General features: G+C 39.2%; 1 protein-coding gene across 2 annotated transcripts in view; it reads right to left on the minus strand.

The window, feature by feature from the left end:
- Window positions 1–23,501, minus strand: part of FAM172A (family with sequence similarity 172 member A) — a 254,890-nt gene extending 231,389 nt beyond the window's left edge. The window contains exons 1-2 of one of the 2 annotated variants that reach the window (XM_058823809.1): window positions 23,357–23,501; window positions 1,120–1,245 (exon numbers count right to left, since the gene is read on the minus strand). In XM_058823809.1, the coding sequence (XP_058679792.1) occupies window positions 1,120–1,180 (61 nt within the window). In that variant the 5' untranslated portion in view covers window positions 1,181–1,245; window positions 23,357–23,501. Of the gene's footprint in view, window positions 1–1,119; window positions 1,246–11,469; window positions 11,556–23,356 lie in introns of those variants that run through there. The other variant, XM_058823810.1, reaches the window with a different exon arrangement.
- Between the last annotated feature and the right edge of the window lie 218 nt (window positions 23,502–23,719).

Consider the following 23,719-nt stretch of genomic DNA (forward strand, 5'->3'; position numbering starts at 1 on the left):
ACATGTTCACTTTCTTCTTGTGCAACTTTTCAAATTAAAATTATCTAAAGTGTCTTACAGCTTGGCAAATCTTTCCAAATCTGATCTACCATTCTTACCTAAGGTCTTGGACTTTCTAACTCAATTTGAAATAGTTCAACAGAGTTGAAAACTGAGTGATCTGCAGGAGACTTTCTATAGCTAAATGGAAAATCACTCAATCACATCATTAGCACTAATCCTTAAAGATAATTAAATTAATGCCATGTATAAAATGGGAGTTTACTTCCAAAGCTGAACTATAGCTTCCTCAAAAGATACTAATTGGACAGAATTGGCACAAAGTATTATAAAAGCACTACATGGTTTTCACCAAATACTTCACAAAAACTCAGTTGCAACTGAAGAAATGCCATCTATCATCACATGTAATGGAACACTGCTTTCTAATAATGCTTTGATAGAAATCCAGGATGTACACTTGAGTGGCAAACTGTTATTTTTTCTCCTTTGAAAGACAGTTTAGAATACAACTGTGCGATGCAAACACTTTAAATCAAGGTTTGGTTAGTTTACTTGTAGGTCTTACCAACTTCCTGTACTTCCAAAGCTGAATGCCACTATCTAAAATATGCTATTTATGTAAATTATTTTTACCCCTAAGTCATTTAGATGTGTTTATTTTTTAAAACATACAATGGAAACTTTATTAAACCAATATGGATATCAATGTCCTGAAAGCCTTTTCCCTTTTAGCACTCTAGTCCGAGAGCTTTTTAAAAGCTGTAATATGCTTTTAAAAACAAAAGCATCACGCAAATTAAATCAAAACTTCTGAAAACTAAGAACATAAAAGTCAGTCAACTTTCTAAAAGGACAATTATGAACATTTTAAAAAGCAATGAATAGTTTACTCTGTTACTCCTTACCATATATCATTATGTTTTATACCATCTTACGAAAATACTGATAAATGGACACACTGTTAGACAATAAGCAGCATCACAGGTAGACTAAGAGTCTCTTCTAGTATTGTAATTCCCAAGCTCTAACTTATAATCATGTCATATTATTTTCCTTTCCTAAACAATAATTTCTGAAATGTCAATATACGTAAAAAAAGGCAAGAAAGACTCATACCCTTTAATGCAGTGGTCTTCTCTTTTTCATCTGGACCTCCTTGCTGGGGCTGAGCCATCATTTACCCAAACTATGAACAAACTCTGAAATACTGAGGTAACTGTAGATTAATATTCAAAGGACGACCTAAAAAAGAACAAGAGTTGGAAATGAACAAATTTACTGAATTGTCCTTCAACAGCTCTTGTCTTCTACTGTTTACATCATCAAAAAATATTCTTATTATTATAAGCCCAAAGTCTGACCAAGTTTGGGTAAAGATTCAAGTTCACAAGAATGAACAATATCTCTCACTAATCCTTAAAGTACTTCTACCTAATCAAAACTACTCCCTTCATGATTCTATGTATCATCATAATCAATAAGCCTTTTACAGAAGTGCAACACCTGCAAGTCAAAAACAGAAGATACAAGAAAAACAAAAGACAATCAACTGAACTTCCACAATCTTTATGGATTTTCTTCCTCAATAACTCCACTTTGTTGTCATTACTATACTACATAGTTTTGTTTTAGTAAAGGTACATGAAGCACACAATTTTAAGCCACTGTGATTTCCACAATACATTACTGGTATTGAAATGCATTTGTATTGTAAATGTATTAAAATATAAAGCTACATTTGTCCAGCTACAGAACAAATCTCGGTGTATTCAAGACAAGACTTTACATACAAAATCTATTTCCAAATTTCTCCTTCTGAAGAGAAGGCAAACCAGACATTCAAATCCACAAACTCTTTCATCTTGAGTCTGACACCAAGGGAGTGAACTACCAAATCACAATTGCTTCTTCCTTCCCAATAAAAAGACTTCAGAGCATTGAACTCTTATTCCCTTAATCTTTTTTTGGTTCTTTGTTTCATGTGTCAGTCATTACCAACTTGTTTTATTCTTCTCCCTCATGTACTTCATCATTGATGAGCTTGTATGAACTCTATTGTAACTTGTCAAAACAGTAACAGGATTCACCAACTGTACTATTGGATCCCTAACACTTAGACCTGCAAGAAGGAACGCCAAAATGATTAAGTAACAGTAGTTCATTCCATAGACAGCACAAAAAACCCAACAACTTAGCATAATAAAGACTAGTTCTCTATTCTACATAGACAAAACCTATTAGACATTTTCTTGTATATTAAAGGAGCACTTGTATATTGTATATTAAATACAGCAATTTAAGGAGGTGTTAGTTATTAACTAAGGAGAGGGTCTGAAGGATTGTTGTGATTTGGTCTTTTAAACTTGTGGGTCTAGAAAATCCAATAATCCATTTTACAAGTAGGAACTATGGCAGATTTTGACACCTTCCTTTGTAAAGGTTGTTCAGACAAAGCTGATGGGAAACAGCAATGCACTTGACAAGAGTCTTTATAAGACATAACTTCAAATGAGTTGGAAAGGAAAGGTCTGTTTATACTGAGTACTTCATAAATTATGACATGATTCCGTTAAAATGTGCATCTTTTGTCCAACCCTTCAGTGACCACTCATAAAAGCAATTACAAAAACAACAGCAAAACCACTGAGATTTTTTGTGCATTTTCTAACCTATAATGTTGTCAATGTAAATATTAATAATTCTTAATTATTATTAATATTATTATGTAAATATCTGTGATTCAAAGGTTGATTCACAGATATGGATGGTATTAAATATTTTCCTCAGATGCTTCCAAGCAGTCATAGAAAAAAGACTACCAAATACAAAATCTTGTCCATCTTGTTTGTACATTTGCAACACAAACCCACTATATTCTACATAGTAGTATATTCTAATAAATTGCAGCATATTCTAGTAAAGCATATAGAAAAGAAAGTCATTTCAGTTTAAATTATTCAACATGCTAAAAAATGACAATGATAGTGTTTTGTAATAACCCAGATTAAAATTACTCTAGTCATATGAAATTGAGTGTTTCTCCCTATACAACATTCAAAAATTCATAATTTGGTATAAGTAAGTTAATGCAGTTAAGAAAATACAAACAGGTCCTCAAATATTTGTTGTTAGCCAAGGGAAGAAACATAAAATCTAAATTAAAAGATTTACCTTGGAAAGTGAGACCCCACCCCCTGATCAGATAAATCAGTGCAGAGACCAGGAATCTTTGCCATTCTTATCTCTGCCAGGGATACCATTCTTCTGCCTTTATTAGATGAAGACCCTGTCACTGAGTAGATAACAGTTCAACTGCAAAGCTGAAAGCACCAGAGTAAATAAATCTGAATTTAGCTTTGTGAGGCAGAATTTACAATTCTTTTTGACAATGTAAAAAACTGTTACAGCAGCCACTGGAGGCAGGACTTGATATCATAATGAGGATGGAACAAGTACACAGCACGTTATGCATTGTTTCTGTGAATACAGGATGTTTTGGAATCCCTCAGTGATACCTGTTTAATTAACTAAGAGAATAAATTACTTGAGAGAGTTGGATTTCTGTTCTTTGACAGAGAGGTGCCAAATCCACTACTGATGGTATAAAAATAAACAATGGAAAATTATGAAATTCTGAATGGTTCCATATAGGCAAAGCAGGAATTGTAGGCATTCATTTCAAATTGCAGTTTATTCTAGTTATTAATTTCAAATCCCAGATCTTCAACTGTATATACTGACCACTTAACATAATTCCTAAACGCCATCAAGTTTCTTGCAATAAATACAGACTTTAAATGTGTTATGCTTAAATTTTTTATGTTCTTAAATGTGTTATTCAGACAATTATTTAGATTAGTCTTTTGAAAGGGCCTCTATGGAGTTATTTTTTATTAGCTACATACAGCTACATAAAGCTACATACAAGTTACACATGTAACTTGTGCTTACTAACTTGTGCTTAGTAACTTCCTAAAGCACAAGTTACTATTTCAACTGAAGAAATAGTTACAGCAAATAAGTTTAGGTATATTTACTTGTATGTATCTTGTTTATGCATGAAAACTTACATATTCTGACACAAAGTATCTTATACACATTCTGTGCCTCTTTAACTCCATCCGCTGCAATACTTAAAAATAATTTGACACAGATATTATTCTTTCATGGTTTCACATGAGCCAATAAGGCTGCATTTTCATTATACCCCTGCTTATGTCATTACAGAAACTGGCAGACTCAAAACCAATGGTCAAAAAATTAATTTTTTAAAAACACACACATAAGAGAACATACGCATATTTCATATTGTTGCCCGTAAAGTGGTATTAGAAGCTTGGACTACAGACCTTGTGATGGCATAAGTTGTATTTTTTTAAACCAAACTGATACCATATGACACCATATCATATCCATACACATAGTACACATACGCAGGTTTCAGCATACTTAAAATACTCTTCATTGTGCAAATGCAGACATAAGAGTGACAAAAAAAATATTTTGCTCTAAATTAGCAATACCTGAAGCTAAGTCAATATGACAAATACTCCACAGAAAAGCTATAAATTACTGTAGCATTAACAAGACAGAAATAAGAAAAAAACCATACAATTATCTTCAAAAAGCACGAGTCCTTCAGGCTTATCTGGATACAACGACGAGGTGTTATCAGAATGCTTCTTTGTACTGCACTCCTTTATTAAAATATAATAGTATGAGAGTCCTATTCTTTGTAAACTGGCATCCCAAGCAAGCTAGGAACAAGTATGGGTTAGATCTGTATAATGTGGCTGATGACGGATTAAGACCCAATTCTTCTGTAAAGAGATGACTGGGTCACAGTTTGCCTCAAGTCCCTAGTTGGTATTGTCTCAATAAAGCAAAAAACCCAATAATTTATCTTAGCAGTATTTTCTCTCTAATTGGATTTTCTTTTCCCACTTTAAGGGCACTACACATGGCATCACTAACTGCATCAATTAAGGCTGTACATCACTTTCCCTCACTTAAAAGAATGTATTTTTAAGTGCTTATTGGTTTACCCAACCCAGCTCTGAAAGGCTGTTATTTCCAGTCTGCTTCAGATTAAATGGTTTTGAAAATGTCTACCTCTAGTATAAGAAGATTCAGAGACAGCATCTTGTGGTCGGTTCTGATGATGTTAATGAGCAGCTACAGCACCTCCATGTTAAAGACAGGATTTCTATGTTTGAGATCAGAAATTTAGGATCAGAGGACCAGCTTAGTAGTATGTACTTCTTGCCATTAACTACCCTTAAAGCCTGTCCTGCTCTGTTGAAGTTAAAATGGCCTTTCTCACGCATTTAGCACAGACTTACTAAGTCTTACCAGAATTTCAAGAAACTTTACCTAGTTGTCCAGAGCATGTTCCATACCACTGCAAAAGGCAGAGGAAAGATGCACAGGAAGGGATTAATAAATGATAGAAGGGCAGAAGTAACCACTTAAAATACAAAGAAACTGGCAACAATCCTTAAGCCCCTGCATCTCAGTAGATCTGTGTACACTACCAAATGATGGTAGAACTTGCTAATAAAGTACACAACAGCAGTCTGCTCTAACGTTTGATATAGTAGCACAGCAACCACCTTCCAGCTTTATTTACCCCATAAATTCAAACAACGGATGACCAGGAGCCATGTGCATTAGCAGGATGTGTCAACAACTCATTACACCAAGCGGAGTCAACCCAACTCCACATATTAAGATTTTAATGATTTTGGTTTAACTTCCTTGAAATGCTGAAAAATACCTTCATAAGAATATGCATATTAACACAAGCAGGAGAGTCAGTTTTCTTCATAGTAGCTTGCAGGGTTTGGATTTGTGCTGAAAACAGCATCATTAACACTCTGAGCAGTGTTCACTCAGCATTCAAGGGCTCCCCTGGCTTCCATGTGCTGCCCTACCAGCAGGCAGTCAGGGGTGCACAAGAAGCTGGGAGGGGACACAGCCAGGACAGCTGAGACCAACTAACCACATGATGACACACAGCAATAAAAACTTGGAAAAGAAGAAACTGGGAATGTGTGGAATGATGGTGTTTGTCTTCCCAAGTTACCATTACATGCAATGAAGCTGTGCTTTCCTGAGGATGGCTGAGTATTTGCAATTCCTTGTTCTACTTTGTTGGTGTGTACAGCTTTTACTTCTACAAAATTGTCTTTATCTCAATCCATGAGATTTCTCACTTTTACCTTTCCAGTTCTTTGCCCCATCCACTGTTTGGACACTGAAGGTGCAGCCAGAGAAGGACTTGCCCACCTACTGTGGCTAATTCACAACATCACAATACAGTACTTTCTTAAATATGCAAACTATCAATTATTAGGTATACAGGACCCTACTTCTGTTGACCTAAACAGACAATTACCTAATGAATCAGGCCATCAACTCTGCGGACAGAAAAAGTGACCCAGCAGTAGGGAGGGAGAATACTGCCCAGAGAATCCTATTCAGAGAAGAAATATGCAGGTGACTTGTACCCAACGCCTGAAAGATAAAATGTTTGCAGATAACCTCTTTGTATATTTCTCATTTCCTGGGCAGGAAATTCAGCCTGGATTCCTGCTTTAAGAAATAAAAAGAACCTTCTTTAGCTTTCCTAATCTCAGCACCTGAAATGAATGGACACTGATGAATAAGACATTAATTTCAAGATGCCTTCACCATCACCTTCCTCTAAAAAGTTGAAAGAAATCCTTCACAAACAGCAGATGTGAGGGAAATTCCAAAGAATTAATGTTTATGAAGAACTAACATCCCGCAATTGAAGCATCAGGAAAAGTCCATGTAATATACAATAATGCTATAATTAGTGGGTGATTTCCTTTCCATTATTTAATGGGCCTATATCTCAGCTGATAAGGAAAGTAAAAAAAAAAAAAAAAAAAAAAAAAAACCAACAAAAACCAAAAAAAGAGACAATAAAGCAATTTGGAAAACAGTTGTGTGCCTATTTGTTTATGCTCCTTATTTACAGAATAAGGTTTTCCAGGCAGTGTACACTACAAGGAGTTATGAGGACTTGGTAGAACATTACTTCATAACGTAACTGAAATTGCCGTGTGATAGTTTATAAAAAAACTGTGTTTGGATGAGATTTAGATGCTTGTACTTTGTATTGCTGGTTTAAACAGGATTTTGACTTGAAAGATGGAGTGGAGAAGACTGACTCTCAACAGCCTCATCTCTGCACATAGTAAGCAGTTGCAGGACAAAGCCAGAATTTTTTTTTTTTTTTTATTGTCTTTTCTCAAGAAATCCCATGAGTCAGTTGGGAGAGAAATATGCCTCTGAACAGAGAAAAACTTGAAGACTATTAATAGAGTCTTCTCTTATGAGAGACACCAAAGTAATCTTCCAGAGTGCCAGAGAAGAAAGAGAGAAAAACTGGAAAACTCTAGGGAAATGGTTTCTGCTCAGGCCACCACCAAAAGCTGCTAAAAACCCCTAGACATAGGCCTATATGTCTAGTACTGTAAAATTCCTTTTTTTCTCTCTCCTCCTTTGCTCTTCAGTAACAACACAACTTTATGAAGGATTGTCTGCCATGAACTGAAGACTCCTGAAAAGATCACATGCAAATCAGATGGAAATGCAGTGCATCCAGGTCTATAGCCCAGATCTTTATAAACAGCAAGGTATTTGTGATTCTGCCTCAGACTCTGTGCTGAGAGGTGCAGTAAAGGAGGTAAAGAAAGGTAAGAGGCACATTCAGTTTTCTACAACACATCTGTTTCCTCCAACATCTTCTGCAATGTGCAGATGCAAATATATATCACCACCTCACCTGACTACTCTGCATCTAATGCAAATACTGCAGATGACACAAAAATATACAAAACAGCTGAACACTATGCAGAATCAAATCATACACAACTGAAAAGAGCATGCAGGGCACTGGAGACATCAGTTCATCATCAAGTTATCTTATTTCAGAATCACACTAAAAAGCCCAAATCCCCATAGTGTACATACCTCTTCTTTGTGGCAACGTCTGCCTCAAGAGATCTGCCGTACAGCTCTTCCCACAGCTTTTCTTCCTGTAGAACACTTGCTTCTTCTATGTTTATGATTTCTGCAAGCTTTACTAATATAGTACCTCAACTGTCTTTGCTCTGCCCCCTGCCTGAGAGGCAGCATGTGCTATATGGCCAGTTGAACCAAGTACTGCTTAATTTCAACTACCTGGCAAGCAAAGCAAATAGGCCTGTGAAACACCTGCAGCCTTCAGATTTGCTTCTGCTAGATTGTCATAATATAGCACTACAACACAGATATATATACATATATTATATATAATTTTAATAATATAAATACATTATTCCTTTTAGCTCAATATTTAAATAATTTGATATTTTAATTCTGACTGCATCAAACTTGCATTTTTAGCTGTCTTCGATATCAGTACATATTTTCTTTCACGTAACATTAAAAAGAACAAAAACATAAAAGCAATGAAAGTTTTATTTTCTTTACTGGTTCAGCTTTAAAAACTAAAAATATAGTATTTATATAAAAAAATATCCCATCAAGTACCTGTCAGTAATTGTAACCACACTTATTTACACAGTTTGCTACTGCCGGATCTACAATCTTGCTATCTCTGTCCAGAGCCAAGCCTGATGAAAAAGTTGTGACCAGAGCGTCATGGAGTAGTCCAGGCAGGAAAAGATATTGGGAAATTATCTAGTCTCCAACCTTCTCTTGCACCTTATTTCACTAGGTTTTAACACGGCTTTAGATTAAGTAAGCTATGGTGCTGCCAAGATGAGCCTTAAAAATGAGGGAGATTCCACCATGCTTTTCAGAAACTTACTCCAAGATTTCCTTTTCCCTACGCTGAGATGAAATTTCTGCTCTCACTATTCATCCCTTTGAGCAGAAAACAGCTTGTCTTTCACAGCTTCTCTATCTTCTATGTACTGGATGACTGACGAAACCTCTCCAAGCTGTCTCTCTCTCTCCAGTGAGGTGCTGGACCATGTACACACAAAGGCAGCGAAGCTGGTGAAGGGTCGGGAGCACAAGTATTATGAGCATTGCCTGAGGGAGCCGGGCATGTTTAGCCTCAAGAAAAGAAGGCTCAGGAAGGCTGCCTTGCTCTCTACAACAATGTGTGGGTTGGGCATTTCTCACAAATAACAAGAGAAAATGGTCTCAAGATGCACAAAGGGAGGTTTAGATCAGATATTAGAAAAAGTTCTTCTCTGGAAAGGCTGTCAAGCACTGGAACAGGCTGCCTGGGGTAGTGGTAGAATCACCATCCCTGGAGAGATTTACAAGATGTGTGGATGTGGCACTTAGGAACATCATTTCAGGCGGACTTGACAGAGCTGGGTTAACAGCTGGACTTGAAGATGTCTTTTCCAACCTAAACAATTTTCTTGAACTTTCTCCAAATGTTGAGTTCTCTAACATGTTAATCATCCTTCTAACATGCAAATCATCCTGGTGGATACCTGCTTGACCTTCTCCAATTTTTCATCAACATCTCTCTTGAAATCAGGGGACAAACCAGACACAGCACCCTAGCACATCTCCTACCAATACCAGAGAATCGATTTGACTTCATTGACACAAGGGCACATTGTTCAGTCTGCCATCCAGCAGCACCCCCAGCTTCTTTTACACACAACACCTCTGCCAGTTGTACCACAGCCTGCTTGCTGTTTGGGAATTATCATTGTCACAGCACAACTTCACACTCTTAACTCTGTTAAACCTTATGCAATTCCTCCTGGCCTAGTCTTCCTGCATGATGGATTACAGGTGTCCACAAATGCAGATGATAATTATGACAATTATCTGGCAATTTCATTTACACCTTTGATTTGAAAGCCTGAAGGAAAAAATGTGGACCAAGTGCTCTCTTTTTATTTTCAATCCTTTTGCCATACATAGTCATACTTTTACTTTCCATGCTATAAAGCAAAATCCTTGAAGAAATCAAATTCTACTTGTTTGATGAACTACTTCAATGAGGCTATACAGATGCATCTACAGGACTGGTTTAGCCTTAAGCCTAAACACTCTGTCCTAGCAGTAAGCACTAAAAGACATGGGCTAAAAAAACTTGAGTCATTCTAAACCAACATTGCAAAATTCTTTGTCCGTTTTGTTGAAAGCACTGTATTTCCTACCAGGTTGAAGGAATCCCTACTAAGGAGAAAAACTGTAGTTAATTTTTATAAATGCAGAATGTGATTGAGCAGGGATCAGCCCATGTACTGCCTAACACAAAGGTACAGATAAAAGCAAGAGGAGAAAGACACGGGGAGATGCAATCTAGTTTGGGGGGAAAAAAATCATTATAAATTCCCCATTTTTTATTGGAAGGCTCACAGTTTTAGGCCTGACAGTCCCTCAAAATCAAATACATCCTCTTAAACAGAGGCCTTCTATTTTCCTCAGCTACCCATCTCTAAGACCAGTAATTTATGTTTAACTACAGCAGTTCTTACAGAAAGTCATCCATGGCAAAATTCAAGTTATTAAGAGCTAAACAGTCCATCAATTGCTGTGATTTCTGAAAGGCTAGTCACTGTCCTTTGTACTTTATTTCTGGTTTCAGGCTTCAGTCACTAATTATTGCTACACCTTTTTATGTTATGTTTTCTATGTTTCACTTACATGATTAGACACCACAGCCAAGTCTTATCTCTTTCTTTGGCTAAACTAAAGAAGCTTAACAGTCTCTTTCTAAGAAATTTTGATTCTAACCCAAAGTAAGTTTTTTCCAGTTTGTCTGTTCCATTCAATTCTTAAAATCCCCACTAATTGCTGTTAAACACAACTTAGAAATTAGAGTAGCATGGTAGCTGAAAAATAAAGTAACTATAACAGTGTTTATTGTTAAACAAACTGTAACTACAGGAAAAGAGTACAGAATGCATTGAAATTATTTTACCTCTAGGTTATCTTTTGATCAGATGGATAATGTTTCACCCTAAGAAGTCATGAACAATACACATTTTTACTAAGGACTAATGTTAAAATTCTTTACGTCAGTCTCTATAGCAGCTGATCATATTGATTCCCAAGAAAAAAATTAATACAAGAAAAGGAGAGATACATTAAACAGTTTCCTGAAGGAGAAGAACACAAAGCAGCATCAGCTCCACTGAGCACAACGGACTCCTGAAAAGCATGTTGTAGGCAATATAAACATTTTCTCAAATAACTGACAATTCTCAAAATATGTGCTAAAATAGCACTACCTATAAAGTATCCTTATGTAAACAAGATTATTTTTTTTTTCTGTAATTTAATTAATGCTGTATTGAGCACTACACAGTCACATTAGCAGTATGCACACAGGACAAAATGAATGTTCAAAGGAAAGTACTATATCAACTACAGAACAGCAAGCAAAAATATGCTGCAGACATGCACACAATAATGTAGCAAACCCTCAAATATTTTACATGTTTAACCTACCTCAAAATGAAAGTGGAAGAAACATTTCAGTTGCAACAGCTTAAAAATGCGACATAGGGCAAAGAAGCAAAAATCATCTGTCCTAAATTCCTTGTGCTAGAGAAGAAGGAAAAAAGGAAAAAAACCTCTTAGATAAACCAAAACTTTCAAACTCACCACGTTTTGTTACTAAATGCTACTGTATAAAGACGGGTGGAAAACAGATGAAAAATACTTTGACAAAAGCCTTACACCAAACAGCAACAAAACCCCAAATCTTGTGAATAAAAGACCAGCAATGCTAGACAAAATACATGCTCCCTTGATGTACACGAAGTTTAGCAGACTTTATAGAAATTTGGAAAGTGGATCAAAAAATCTGATGAAGATTAAAAAAAATGGGAAAAGGAAGAAGAAAGAGAACATAGTCCTCAGAGACAATCAAAGCTAACAGAATCCCAAAATGTAACCAGAATAGGTAATTATTTGAACATAAGACTCGAGTGCTTTAAAACCAAGCCCTGAAAAGCACAGAAATACTAATTTTATATTTCTGGTAAAGTATGTCTTAACTAGCCAGGTGTTTAATTACCCCAAGGATAACGTACAAACTAAATGGAAAGCAATTACCTACTTAGGTTGATATGTAAAAATTACTCTGCTTCAAAATATTCCTCACTCTTTCAAGAATCAGCTGGAGCAAATTTCTTCCCTCCAACAAATACACCTTTTCTCTTACTGTCTCTGCAACTTCACAAAACACAATACTATTTCAAGCTAATAGAGCTTGGAAAGGGAAAAATCCAAAATGTAGAAAGAATAGGAAATATTTTCTAGACTATATATAATGTTTCCCAGTCGTTTAAAATGACACCTGAAGAAACAAAGCAGTGAAGATCCCTTCAATGACATCCGCTTTAGGAAAAGCATTGCTTGTAGGTGGAGGGACATGATCCTTTTCCTCTACTCTGCACTTCTAAACACATCTGGAATACTGTGATGGTTTCAGATGTTCCAGGCGCAATACAGACACAAACATACTGAAGTGAGACCAGCAAAGGGCTGCAAAAATGGTTAAGGGCTTGGAGCATCTGGTATCTGAGCACAGGCTGAGATAAACAGGACTACTCTACTAAGATAAACTACTACTACAGGGAGAAAAGTCAGGGTGGAGTAGTAGGAGCATAATCAGTATTTATTAAACGCCAGAGGAGACAGAAGACCACTGAGCTAGTCTTCCCATGGTTGTTCAGTGAGAAGGTAATATACAACTGGACATTCAAACATTAAGAAAAACTTCCTTAACCTAATGGGGCTCAAACACTGGAGCAGGCATCCAGACAGGTATCAGAAACTGAAATATTGTAATTTATGGCGTAAACATTTTACAAAGGATTTTTGTCCATTAAAAATGTGTAGTGAAGCTGCATCAACAAAGCTGCAGCAACAAAGCTGCAGCAAAGACCACTGCATCCTGTCTGGGCTCCCTAGGCTGAGCCCCTAGACGGTAAGGTAATTTAAGATAAAAATGATACTATTTTTAGATCTGGGCTGGGGGAGAAGAATACTTCCACAGGAGGATGAAGCCCAGCAGCTGTCTTGTGTACTGAGACCAGGTTTGTACCGCCCCACCCACCAAAGAAAGGAGGAAGAGGTTTTGGGTGCATGGTGAAAAACCTCTGGTCAGAGGCAACACACACCCATCTTCTCACTCAAACTGGTTCAGTCATAAAAGCCACATCTATGGGACATTCATGTTAGGGGCTGCTCAGGGGGTGTCATGGTCCATTAAATGCTCCCTTAATGGTTCCCCAGACCCCGCACCAGAGCACTGCATGTGATGGAAAATCATGCAACTGATACACAGTCCTGCAAGGGACAGGGTAAAACTTGCCCCGTCAGGGTAGGTACCTGGGCACTCCCACCTGACCCAAATGTTTATTAACCCATTCTTTGTCAGAGGGGGACCCTCACAACCTAGAAGACCAAAGGATAAATGAGACATCAAGACCCATGGAAGAGTGATATGTTTCTATGTAACATGTGTCTGTCACTCTTCCTGTCCTCCCACCCCTCACCTCTTTTTCTCTTTACTTCTTTTCTATTAAATAAAACATTAATTTTTGTTATCAACATTTAACCTCTTTTGGTTCTAATCTTGTTTTGGGGAGCATTCAAACCTTTGGGATTCTATCCACAATCCACAGAGAGCTCACTTTGCTCCTCTGTGATTAGAGTGGATCATAAAAACAGGTAATAGAATCTCTGTCCTTAGAGAGATTCAAAACTCATTATACTCTGCCACAAGTAATCTGCTCTAGCTAATCCTTCTCTGAGTACTGGGATTGGACTATACAATTTCCAGAGGTCCCTGCCAATGTCAACAACTCTACCATTCTATGAAGATAAGAAAAAGCAAAAGTGCAAACCAAACATACAGACAGAGTGCATGTGTGTGTGTGTGTGTGTGTGTGTGTGTGTGTGTGTGTGTGTGCGTGCACACATCAATTTACAAGTTAGTTACCTCCCACAACAGCAATGACCGCACAAGGAACATGAGAATCATTATGAGCAGTGTCTGGTTGAACAAGAATTAAGAGCTCATGGTCTTAGGGGTCTGTTTTCCGTTCTCAGGAACTCCTTTCTGATTCTGAGTAAATCTGCATGAAAAAGCCAAAATTTGTGCCTTCCTTACCCAAAGGCACAGTACCAAAGCAATGCTTAGTCTACATATACCAGGGAATACCAAAATTAGGACCACCTGCACAAAAAAGGTTCAGCACTTGTGCACCAAAAGTCCAGTCTCATACAAAAATTAACATGGAAAACACAAAGAGGAAAGAAGTGACCTCTATTCTCAACCACTTCTCTAAGGTAGTGTCATCTATGTTTCTCTCCAATACAGTCTTGGGAAGCACCTTTGGGCACCATCCTGCCCCTCTGTGAATCTCCATGGGTTGCAGGGGTAGAGCCTTGACCAGCAGCAGGTGCATCTTGGAGTTGACTGGCACTGGGTCTGCTGGACACGTAGGAAGCTTTTGCAGCTTCTCACAAAAGCCTGCAGACCTTCTCACACCCGCACACCTCAGCAACTAAAACCCTGCTGCACAAACCAAATACAGAAAGCATACTCACATGATTTTTTCCACTGCACTTCTGCCTTTGTCAATGCACTGAATGAAGACACTCAATAAGAAGCCACTCAGTATTTTGTCTAACCTTCCTGAGTTTGAAGTACAACCCTCATGTTTCTCCCAGCCCCAGTTCCTCCCTTTCCACACTTAGGTGTCTTTCAATCATCCTCTCCTATTTCTCTCACAAGCTCAGTGTCTTATTTGGCCTCACATTCTATCCTGAGAGTTTCTAGCGCCATTCTGTTCCCTTCCCAAGTTCTCATTTGTCTTTTCATATAAAGAGCTTTCACAGAGACACTGCCAACTCAAGTCCTTGTTCCCAAGCTCCCTTTGTCCACACTACTCCAGTCCCCTGGTTTCATTCATCCTGCCATTACAGAATGAGTACAGAAATGACATCGCCAATTAAGAGCTTTCCTCAGACCACACTCCCTGTTGTCCACTGGCAGCATCCATCCTCACCACAGCCCTGTGGCAGAACAAGCAGAGTCAGTTGTTCTGTGGTGCTGGCAGGCATGCCCAAACAAGGACAGCACAGCATGTCTTCTACAGGTGGAATCGCTGGAGATTCTTACACACCAATTCTGAGGTTGACACCTGGCGCAAAAGTTGACTGTACCAACCACCTTCCTAATCCGAAACACAGCACCACGTACATGGTAAGGTATAACTTGCATGCATCTATACATACCTTTGGAGGTCAGCTGAAAAGTGTTACCAGAATGTGCTGCTTAGGCACTTGTCAAGTTTTGAAGATGTGCAACAACAGTGATTCCACAACCTCTCTGGGGCCCACTCCCATGTATGACTACCCTCACAGTACATTTTTTGGGGGGAGGTGTATCTACCACCATTTTCCATAAAGTAAAACATTAAAAGTTATTTATCTGCTGTCCTATACTGTGAAAGATAAATGCAATTTAGAACAACCAACCAACTATGCTATCTACACCATGCTCCTCTTTTTGAAAGCTAAATAGTTAAATATTCTCACAGAAATAAAGCTGTCTTATATCTCTGTTAGTAGCAATCTCTAAAGACCATGATTCTCCGGAATTCTTAAAACAATGTTCTTGAAAAGGTTGCCTCTGGACATCACTGGGAAGGCAAAATCAGAGCTTCTCAAAATGAACACACTACTAGCTTTGAAAAATTCAGTGTCTGAAATAAACCAGGTAACAGTTTTATTTTTCATCTCAAGAAAATGCAGGTAGGGGTTGACATCATTACAGATTTGGAGTTTCCATCTCTGTATATTTCTATTCCTTCATTCCTGCTGCAACCAACTACCTCAAACAGGCAAAAATTCAAGCTTCTGGGTTTTTTGGTGTAGTCCTCTCACAATTATTCCTTAGGGAGTTACCCTAATTTTCATGACTACTTAAATATTCACCAGAAAGGAAGACAAGGATAATAGGACTAACAGAACAAAGAATGAAAAGACAAAAATTTTTTAAAAATCTTTAATTGCCCAGAGAATTATTTTGAAAGATAATGAACAAGAACTTAGAGCTCTCCTGCAGGAACATACATGCAACCTATTTGATGTTAGTGAAGTTGATAGGATGATTCACATGAATGTAATGCTACAATTCAAGAGATATAACCTATTTAGAAAGAGCAACAACAGAGAACAAATGGTACTGTGTGCCAAAAATGTCACCGTCTGTTTCTGAGTCACTGACAATAAAAAATCATGTCTTAATAAAGAAAGTACAAGTCAGGATACTAGCTGGGGTTTGCTACAGATACGAAAGCTCACACAGCAAGGTGGTTAAGCACATATTGCTTCTTGATGGAAATAAAAGTTTCATTATCACAGTGGACATAACACAGATTGAAATAACCTGGAGTCTTCATGCTGCTATTATCAGAATATGCTCAAAGTTTCTAAAAATTGAGGACAATTTCTTATACTGAGAAATGTTAAATCCAAACCAAGGGAATGCTATGTTCAACTTCATCCAGGCAGATAACAAGTACCCCACTGTTTCACAGAGAGCAAATACAGAACAAAGACCCTTCCTGCCCCCAGGTCTTAGAATCAAAAGATATATTCACAAACACACCTTTGCAAAATGACTTTAGCAGTCCCACCCCCTACCTATGCTGTCCCCTCAGCTGACAGAACTGTTTGTAGCAATGCGCAGAGAACCAGTTCAGGGAATCATATCTGAGTTAAACCAAAACAGGGGCTTGATCTGAGTTAAAACTACCATCCTTTCTTGCTTTTCCCTCCCCCTCCTCTTTTTTTTTTTTTTTAAGAGGACGCTTTTAATTTATCAATTTTCACCCAGCGCAACTGAGGTGACAGAACTGGGATACAGTTGCTGCCTAAAAACTTTTTAGCCTGATTTGCCAACATGCCAAGAAAGAAATATAGAGAGCGCAAAAGAAGGACTCAAGCAGTGATCACTATGGTAGGAAGTTTATGCTTCCAAAATTCAAACTCTGCTATTCCAAAATGCAAACATTTAAAATTAAGTACAAGGAAACCTCCACCAATTTTTTTACTTATTGATTAGCACGTATCAAGAGCAAGTTTGCATTTATAGTAGTTTTGATGGCTATGCTTGTTCTGAGATCTTCCCCTTAGCCTTGCAGACAGGCTCCGCAGCATGGGAGATAACAACGTACAGATACAGAATTCTCTTTTCATTCAGACTTTATTTCACAAGATTGAATCGTATGCTTCAGTGGGGAGATACTGTGTCAGTACAATGATAATTATTCAAGAAATACAGACTGTGTGCCTGAACACATCTATTTTTCTCTCATTTCACCAAGTTTTAATAATGATTTTATATAATGGCTCTTTCACTGCCAAGGCTTCCTGTAAACTTATTTCTTCTTTGAAATACTTTCCTTTTGACTGTGGTGCCTGTATTTATTCAAATCTAGCCCACTTAACATTTTCCCCCTTGAGGTGCGTCTGTAACACACGTTCTGAAGAGGAATGCGATGCCCATTTGTTAGGAAAAAAAGCAAGATGTTTTCAAGATTTGCTACACATTGTGCATAAAAAAAAGAAGGAAAGATGCAAAGCTAGTTTACCATCTTCTTAAGTTAAACAAGGAGACTTAGATTTGCATGTATTGTATGCCAAAACACGACAGCCACCCAAATGCACACTTCAAGGCTTTATATAGCCTGGCCTGCAGAACTTCAAAAGAAACTATAAGCACTACATTATTTGTACGGTTTAGTCTTCGACACACCATTGAAGACAAGCTGGAGAGTACCTGGCACTCTAATAATGTGAGCAATCAGAATTACTTTGTCCATATTCTCAAACAAGCCATTATTACTCCAAAAACCAAAACACAGAAGTATAAAACAGCTCCGAAGTACAATCATCCACCTTTCTTTATACACCTAAAACAGAACAATGAGGGGGTCCACTATGCCCATTTCTAAGAGAAAATATACCTCAGTCAAGGGATGACAAGAAACCAGAGAGCCCACTTTTTGCCATGTCCCACCAGCAGCTTTCACTATAGACCAGATACAGTGAAGAAAGCTCTACAGGTCAGCAGAATATGTATCTTGCTGCTGAAATGTCCAGAGAATTCAAATTAAGTTCCTTAAAAGATATACTGCAAATGGCAAATGGCAACTTTATGGAGCTTGTAATTCAGACAAAGCCAGACTAGCTATCTTGGGAAATAGTTCACCATTTCCAAAGCTATGTCCCTATTAAATTTCATACTTTTTACCTACATCTTGGAGTTGCTTAGGGATACTTAAGAGTAATCAAGAATACTTTTAATACAATCAAAACATTTTCATCACATCCATCTTAAAAGAAAAAGAAAATTAGCCTAAACTTTGACCTGAAATTTATAGTAAAATCCCTTACTACCAACGATAATTACCAACACTAAAAAAAGCAGAAACTGGGAAAATATAGTATGATGGGTCTGACTTTAAATGCACAAGCCTCAAAAAACATAAGCACTAACATTACTGGTGCTTCAGACATGGGACCCACTTCCACTCAACACTGAAACTGGCTAAATTTGCAGTACAATTGACAACATACACAGCTAATTCTTATTTGAATCATCATCTCTTTTTCTAGACATGCAATATAGAAAATTCTTTCATCTGCCTGCCTGAGTGTCCTGGTTTTGGCTGGGTTAGTGTAGCTGCCTTTTGGATTTGGGATGAGAATAACGTTGGTGGATGGTTCAGCTGTTGTTAAGTAGTGCTACCCCAAGTCCAGAGTTTTCTGCATCTCATGCCCTGCTAGTGAGCTGCACAAAAAGCTAAAGGCAGCAGAGCCAGGACAGGTGATGTGAACTCGCCAAAGTGACATTCCACACCACACAACATCATGTCCAGTATATAAACTGGGAAATCTACCCTGAAGGGGGGATGGTGGCTCATCAGGGATGGGCTAGGTATTAGTCAGCAGGTGGTAAGCAACTACTGCACATTACTTGCCAGACTCAAGTTTTCCCTTTCTTTCTCCTCTTCCTTACAATTACTATCATTAGTAGTATTTAATTTTCTTTCAGTTATTATACTGCTTTTATCTCAATGCACAAGTTTTACCTTGTTTTCTCAATTCACTCCCCATTCCACTGGGGCAGAGGGAAAAGGGAAGGGAGTGACTAACAGGCAGTATGGTACTTAGTCAACTGGGGTTAAACCACAACACAGAATAAACTGCTTGCTGACCGAAGAGTTTCTTAAATTAACCACCATACCAAATATATTGATTCAGCTAATAGTGCTTTTGCTAAGACAATACTTATTTCACCAATGCATTTAAAATCAATACCTATAACAGCCAAATATCTATATAGCAAGCTTTGCACAGACTGGTCTCCTGAATTTCTGCTGGCCAACAGAACCTGGAAGAATACAGAAACCACAACAGCAGAAACACCTAAAATTTGTCCGATAAAGTCTTACGTGGTTTATCTTTCCTCTTTGGATACGCACTCAACAGAATACAAACTGCAGCACCAGAAATGTTCCATGCAGATGGAGGTCAATACTCTTCAGGAGAGTGTAACAGGATTAAAAGCAGTGAAGACTTGACTAGACCACAGAGCAGGCGACCAGGCTCACCAGCAGTACCACTACTAATTAACTCACTAGAAAGATTGCTCAGAAAAGTGGCTGAGAAGCTTTCACCACAGTAAAAGTACAAGGTGACTCAGGATGCAGCTCCACGATCTGCTGTAGTCTGTACGATACACTTTCAGCCCTCCTCCTACTTCTAAATTCTCCACTCCACTCCTACATCATTTCTTACAGACTCATAAAAGCATCTGGGTTTTGAGACACATTGTAGTTTATCTAGTTCAATGACCTGCCATGGGCAGCATCACCTTTCACAAGCCTAGTTTGCCCAAAATATTTGTCTGGCCTTCCACATCATGGCATAGGGCACCCAAAGCCTCTCTGGACAACCTGCTCTAATGTCTCAGCATGCTTGCTGTAAAAAATTTCTTCCTAGTAGCTAATCTCTGTTCAGTTTAAAGCCGCTGGCCTGTGTCCTATCACAACTACTTGTAATGGCATTCATGTCAGTGAGCAAGCTAAAGCAATAAGAAGCATTTTCTACCTCTAGTTTTTTATCAGCTGGATCTGGTTCTTTACCTGGCTCACTGTGCAGCCAGCTGACCTTCTGCTTGGCTTGGAGAGATGAGGCAGGAAGCAGAGAGGAGTGCTCCCCATTCCAGTAACAGGGATCTAATGTGAACAGGCTATGAAACTGCACCCTGGGCACTTTTTTTAACAGAATGGGTCTGTAGCTGGAGGTAAATAACTTTTGGTCCCACTCTGATTCATAGAAACACTCAGGCATAGAACAAAAATCATTACCAAAACCAGTGTACTAATAAGTAACTGACAATTAGCTAAGCAGAAAGGTAAAGATGATATAAAAGCACGTCTTTTCACTTCCTAATAAAACTCAGTCGCATTACAAAAACGGTGTAAGGAATGCTGTGAGTACTTAAATATTCAGCTCTCTGTCCACACAGCAAATAAAATGCTGGAAAAATAACCATGAAAAATAACAAATTTAAGCCTATTAAATTGTATTCTGGGAATTCCACTCAGTACAAATCTGTGAAACTCATCTGCAAGCTAAATAGATATATGTACAATGATACCTGTGAAGAGAAAAAAGTCCTTCTAAAGCACCAAACAAATTCACAGAGCAGTATTAAATTTCATAAGAGGATGTTTTTATGTCCATTGTTTGTTTCAGTAAGCTTGCAGAAAAAAAAATTTAAAAGATATCTATTCATTCTTTGTATGTATGCTTTACTTCAAAGAATTCCAGTAATCTATTGTAAATCTAAAAAACTCCTCAGTCACGACAGCACATTGTTCCCCAAAGGAACAGTGGTTCAGATTCAAAGTACCAGCAAAAGAGTTGTATTCAGGACTTTTTCTATAGAGCCTGGAATGGGCAGAACCTCCAGAGTCAGTGCTGAGTCTTCAAGGGAAAAAAATAGGGTTGTGAACTTAAAAGAAGAGATTCTAAAAGATAAATCCCCACTGAGTAATTATAAGGAGAAGCTCTCCCAAACATTTGCTAACTAGTACATAAAAGGCAATTCAGTAAAGACCATGGTCAAATCAACTTGCTGATTTAAATATAGTCATAACTGGCTACAGTCACTAAAAAGGTAATCTCAAGAAGACAGACAAAATCCAGGCACTGGTGAGAAAACTCCAATAATTAAAGGTATTTCACTAAGAGAGCAGTCTGAGCGTGCAGTGTGCCTCTGAAAAGATGATGCCCTTGTCTGCCTCCAGCTGCTCAGTACTGTTGGCCTGCTGGAAGTTTTAATCTTATTCCTATGCCTACCCACATCTGCTAACCTACTGCAGACAAAAAGAGTCAGGTCAGCTTAGACACAATAAATATTACACCCGTCTTAACCCACCATGTTCTGACAGAGGTGGGCTGGGCAGTGCCTAGACTGACAGCAGCGGAGGAGGCACAGCAGAGCTCCAGCTGACAGGCAGGCAGCAAGCACCGGCAGTGACTTCAGCAACAGCCGTCACCCGGGGCTTCTAGCTGGAGCTACCCTGTGAAGACCAATACTCTGGTCAGCAAATAATATTTTTTTTTTCTCTTTTTAAAGAAAGTGAAATAATATCTAAAACACTCAGAACAGCAGATTTAACCAATTCTAAACCCAAATGAGCATATAAAGACATTCTTTCTGCATTTTCACATTGACTGCACTGTGACACACCCCAAGCCACTATCCTCAGTTGTTAAAGTTTTAGTTTCCTCTACACAAGAGTTTTTTCACTTTTTCCCATGTAGTTACAAAATACCTATTTTTAAAAACCTGTGGGCATTCTGTAACCAAGATGCTATCACAAGACTGCTTTACTGTTTGTAACAGAACACCACGCCATTCTTTCACCCTCTGCCTCTTTAAGGATGCCAAGAAAATACTAAGGGTTAGTAAAAGGACACTACCTTTCTGCTGTATTATGGGTATTTATTCTCCGTTAAAGGCAAATACTGTTAACACCCCACTCTTCAGTGTCACCAAATCAGTGCTGCATTAATATCAAATTTATCCAGTTAGCTTTGTAATTGTTATTACTTTTACAACACTTTTTTTGCCAATGATGGTATGTCCTGAAGAAGGTCTGTTACCTGCTCATGCAAACTTATTACTTTAGCCAAAAAAACTTCATGCAAAAGAACTGTAAAGTGGAAGACGCATTTTGTGACAAGCTGGCTTATGTGGTTCTGAGCAGCTTGGCTTATATAAAACCAGCATAAAAAGTTAGGTACCTGGAAGAAAACCAGTTCAGTCTCTCTCAAAAGTTTCAATATTTATCCTTGAAACAAAAACGAAGGAAACAGTTCCTCAAAAAGCAAAGAGAGTGGGTTTTGGAAAGGGACTATACATGCCCATTCTCTCTTGGTTTAGTATTACAAATTTTGAGTTTTCTCCCTACCAAACCAAAACCAAGTAAAAGTAACAATTTAAACTGAAAAATTAATCTCTACATTTGGATAAGTCAGAAATGGCAAGTATTTCATGCAGCTTTCTAAGCTGCTGGAACAACTACAAGAAACTTAAGTCTAAAAAGAAGTATTCAATCCCACCCAATTAGAAGAGCAATACCTGGAATGAAAACCATCACTCAAACCCAGCTATAGCATAAAGTCAAAAATCACGCTCAAATGACTTTTTATCATTTATGGCTACACAGAAAGCTTGCATTAGGCAGCGGGGAAAACTGGCAAGTCTCGTTTGGCAAAAGCAGCTGATAGCACCAAAACCTGCTGCAATGACTGTAAGGATACATTCGGAAAAAAAAAAATCCCTTCGATTTTATGTAGAAAACTGAAATTATAATTGTCAAATGTGGAGCGGCAGCAGGCTCAGCGCAGCGCTCGGCAGCGCCTGGGGGCCAGTCCCGGGCAGTGACACCGTGGCCATTCCCCGCAGCCCCGGTGACACGGGCACACGGGTACTTCCACACCCGTTCCGGCAGCCCACACGTGGGCAGCGCGGGCGGCTCGGAGGCAGCCGCCGCCGCCCCGTCCCCTCCCGCCGCCGCTCCAGGCCTGACGCCAAGCACACGGGACGCCCGCGGGCCCGCGGTCTTCATCCCGGGGCAGGGCTGGAGAGGCTCCTGGGCGCCGCCCCCCCGACTGGCCCGCCGCGGGGGCCGGCCGTGCCCCTGCTGCCCGAGGGCCCGCGGCCGCCGCTGCCCCGCGCCCCTGGCGGGCGGCGCTGCCGGGCCGGGCCGGGCCGGGCCGCCGCACGTACCTGGCGCTGCCGCCGGCGGAGCGGGGCGCGCGCGGCGCCGTCACGGGGAACGCGCGGCCGCTCTGGGCCTAGTGCCGCGCGCGGCTCCGCCCGCCCCCTGCTGGCTCCACTTCCGGGGTCCGCGCGCGGTGATGTCAGCGCCCGGGGGCGCGGCGGGGAACCCGGAAGTGGAGCGCAAGGGGCGGCGGGCGGGCGGGGCTGCCCTGGGAGCGGCCCTTGAGCGGCTGGGTCGCGATAAAGTCACGGAGGGAAGGACGGGGCTGCGCTAAGAGCGGCCCTTGAGCGGCTGTGTCGCGATAAAGTCACGGAGGGAAGGACGGGGCTGCGCTAAGAGCGGCCCTTGAGCGGCTGTGTCGCGATAAA

The sequence above is a fragment of the Ammospiza caudacuta genome, chromosome Z (assembly GCF_027887145.1).
Source record: "Ammospiza caudacuta isolate bAmmCau1 chromosome Z, bAmmCau1.pri, whole genome shotgun sequence".
NCBI classification, from domain to species: Eukaryota; Metazoa; Chordata; class Aves; order Passeriformes; family Passerellidae; genus Ammospiza; species Ammospiza caudacuta.